Source organism: Poecilia latipinna, unplaced genomic scaffold (genome assembly GCF_001443285.1).
Source record: "Poecilia latipinna isolate Pla-1442-1.1 unplaced genomic scaffold, P_latipinna-1.0 Scaffold142, whole genome shotgun sequence".
NCBI lineage: Eukaryota > Metazoa > Chordata > Actinopteri > Cyprinodontiformes > Poeciliidae > Poecilia > Poecilia latipinna.
The window spans coordinates 264,528-267,921 of record NW_015112758.1 but is presented as its reverse complement, the minus strand read 5'-3'; the positions used below and the strand labels follow the sequence as shown (position 1 = coordinate 267,921).

General features: G+C 42.6%; 1 protein-coding gene across 12 annotated transcripts in view; it reads right to left on the bottom strand.

Annotated features, from left to right (window-relative positions):
• Positions 1–3,394, bottom strand: part of tns1b (tensin 1b) — a 140,282-nt gene that overhangs the window by 86,499 nt on the left and 50,389 nt on the right. For all 12 annotated transcript variants that reach the window (XM_015029063.1, XM_015029057.1, XM_015029058.1 and 9 more), the window contains exon 2: positions 2,688–2,802. In XM_015029063.1, the coding sequence (XP_014884549.1) occupies positions 2,688–2,802 (115 nt within the window). The remainder of the gene's footprint in view (positions 1–2,687; positions 2,803–3,394) is intronic.

The window sequence follows — 3,394 nt, the reverse complement described above, 5'->3', positions numbered from 1 at the left end:
AACACACACACCGTGAACACACACACCGTGAACACACACACCGTGAACACACACACACCGTGAACACACACACATCGTGAACACACACACACACACCGTGAACACACACCGTGAACACACACACACCGTGAACACACACACCGTGAACACACACCCTCCTGGGGGTTTCACCGTGCAGAAGTCTTAAACCGGAACTCTTAATTTTTCTAATTTTTATGGGAAAACGATCCCGTGAAAAAATCCCTCGGGTCAATGAGGAGGAGTTTTGGCCCAATCTTCTGATCCTCAGATTTCTTATGTGAGGATCCCAGACTGAGCTCTGGACTTTGACTAGGCCATGTAGCTGCAGATTAGCTGCTGTAATGTGTAGAGGGTGCAGAGGGTCCAGTTGCTTCCTGCGTGGTTTCTGTGTTCCTTGGTATTAATGTCGGTAATTATCGGCTTCATCTGACTCATACAGCGCCCGTCATCTCCCAGGCCACGCCCCCCGCCGCCCCCGGGTCCCCTCCATCCCCCCGGCCGGCCCGGTCCGGGTGGGAGTTCAGCAGGAAACGCCTCGCCTTCATCCAGCTGCTGCTTTCCCAACATGGAAGAGAAGAATCTCTGCTGACGATTCGCTTCATGTTCGGATCTTCCTGACAAAAACAGACACCGACTCCTGTTTGTTTACCGTTTCTGTCGCTTTACTGTGTGTCACTGCGTTTGTTTAAACAGCTGCTCTCTCACACACACACACGCACACACACACATAACTCATGTTAATACAACAAAACTGACACACTGGTTAAACAATCTGGATGGAGTTTGTGGGAAATTTAAAGTGAAAACCAGAAACACGTTCATGCATCTCTGCTGCCACCTGGTGGTCAGGTAGTGTCTTATTTATCTGACTCCATGGTAACCACCAGATAGGCATCATAAACTGAAGATCAAAAGAGACAAAGGCAATTTTATCTGAATAAAATCCTAAAAATATGATTAATTCATCTCATATTAGAAAATATTCTTCTGGAGCATTTGTTTGTGTGTGTGTGTGTGTGTGTGTGTGTGTAGGTGTGTGTGCGTGTGTTTTTCTACAAATAAGACATTTTTCCCATGAATATTGAACAAGTCATCAATATTCAATAATTTACTTAAAATAAGCTCCTATTTCTTGCTGAAAAGTTACTTCTGAGCTAGTTTTGTTTTATTCCAGGTGCTCTAACCTATTTGCACTAAAACAGACTTTCTGTTTTTGCAGTGTAACTCCTACATCCTGCATTCACTTCAATAAATAAAAACCAATAACAGAGAATCAAAATCCTGAACCAAACTTCAGGCAATAATAAACTAAACGATCAGAGTTATGAAAATAAAACCCATTAAAATGAAACACTTAAAGCCTAAGAATATTAAGTTACTCAAACAAATCCTGACTAATTATTGTCCATTTTAGGTGAATTATTTTACTTTTAATCAACATTACATTAGCTTCACTGAAAATGATACATTTTTGTGTTTATCGTTTTAAGACTCTATATTTGGTGTTTAGATAAAGAGATAAAGTTTGATTATCTGAATCAAATCCTACCAACACTGTCAACCAATCACACATAACCATCTGGTCATATTTTCTTTGAACATTTTTTTATCCAGGAACACGGTGAATTGCTGCTGGTTTTGGTTCAGAAAACTAAAGCAGAATGGCAGGAAGAGAAGATGAGCTTCTGATATTAGACTAAAGGTCTTCATTTACAAACTAAAATCTTTGATTATCTTCATAAATCTGCTTTGAGGAAGCATTTTGAACAGCTGTAGTATCTCAGCCGTCCAGCAGGGGGCTCACTTGCTCCTCCAGTTTGGTTTCTTGACTCCAGGAGATCTGAGCGGTTTGGCTCCATCTTGTGGATATTACTGGATTAAAATGTAATCCCATTACACCGGGAGCTAGATCATCATCATCAGCTGCAGAGCCAAACAGGAAGTGTTTGTGTTTTTCCAGGACATGTGATGGAGGCTGATATGAGAAGATCCAAACTAAAAGAAAACCTTGGGCTCCTTCAGCTGAGAGTCGGACGGAACGTCAACACCGTTTTATTTCTGCTGATCTGGGAAGAAAGGCAGGAAGCAGCTGGAGAGGCGGTCCAGCTGGAGTCCAGCCGTGGAAAACTACAGCAGCGAGGGATGGGGTCTCTGCTTTCTGCAGAACCAAACATCAGGGAAGACACTTCCTCCTCCAGAACGGCAGCAAGCAAAAGGTTTTCGCCCCCATTAAAGATGAAACGTGATTTATTACAGGGAAGAAAAACCTCCAGACCAACCCAGTCCAATGTGAGACAGTAATCACCAGCAGGGGGCACACTTCCACTAATGCCCACAACAGTGGAGCTAATTATTTAGCTCTTCTGTTTTTATGGATAAATTATGAAAGTGTAAATTTAATTGGCTGTTTTGTAAACATTAAGTTGAATAATGTTTAAGTTTTGGTAATCAAGAGTGGAGGGGACGTGTGGTCCGCTAATGTGCTAACACGCTAGTAGGAGAACTAATTATTCACTTAGTGTTTTTACTGACTTGGAAATGTTTAGTGCACTTAGCTTGCGCCAAGTTAACTTCTGCTATATACTAAGTTGGTATAAGCACTTTAGCATTAGCTTTGTCTAGATACCACAGTGATGGAGCGCTTTAGCATTCAGAGTTTGACTCACCTCTGCAGACGAGTCCGTCCTGCGCGATGATCTGTCTGCAGACGCTGCAGTGCTTCGTCTTCTTGAACGTTTTCACCCGGAACGTGTGAGAGTGAAGCGCCTCCAACTCCTCTGGCTGCAGGACGGGGAGGCAGGACAAAACAAGATTTTACATTTTTAAAGAGTTTTGTGAACTAAACTGAGGAGCTGAAGCTTCAGTAAAAAAAAACAGGTGGTAGTTATGGCAACCGAGGACATGTAGTAATGATGGCAGGCATATGATCAACTAAACAACTAAACCCTGGGAAAGCCAAAAATAAAATCAACAAATTGTGTTGTCAAAACAACTGACCACAGATTTGCCAGACACTAGCCCCGTTTCCAAGAGCGGAGCTAGCAGGGGCCAAAGAACAATCATGTTTAATTCACACAAAGGCATTCAGAGTCATTTCCTTCACTCAAGACATAAATGTAAAATCCAATACATACACTATTTTTTGGGATACCGCTCCAAAAGCAGGAAGTGGACTACAGCGCAGGGCATTCTGGGTAAATACAACCAAAACAAACATGCTAGCCTAGCGCTAGCAGGAGAAATTTGTCATGGTTTTTAGTCCTTTTTTGTTTCCATTTGGTGAAGCAGGAAGTTGCACTCAGTGTCTTCAGAGTTTTTTGTGTTGTTTCTTTCAGTGGTTCTTGGAGCAGCGCCCCCACCGGCGAGGAGGGGA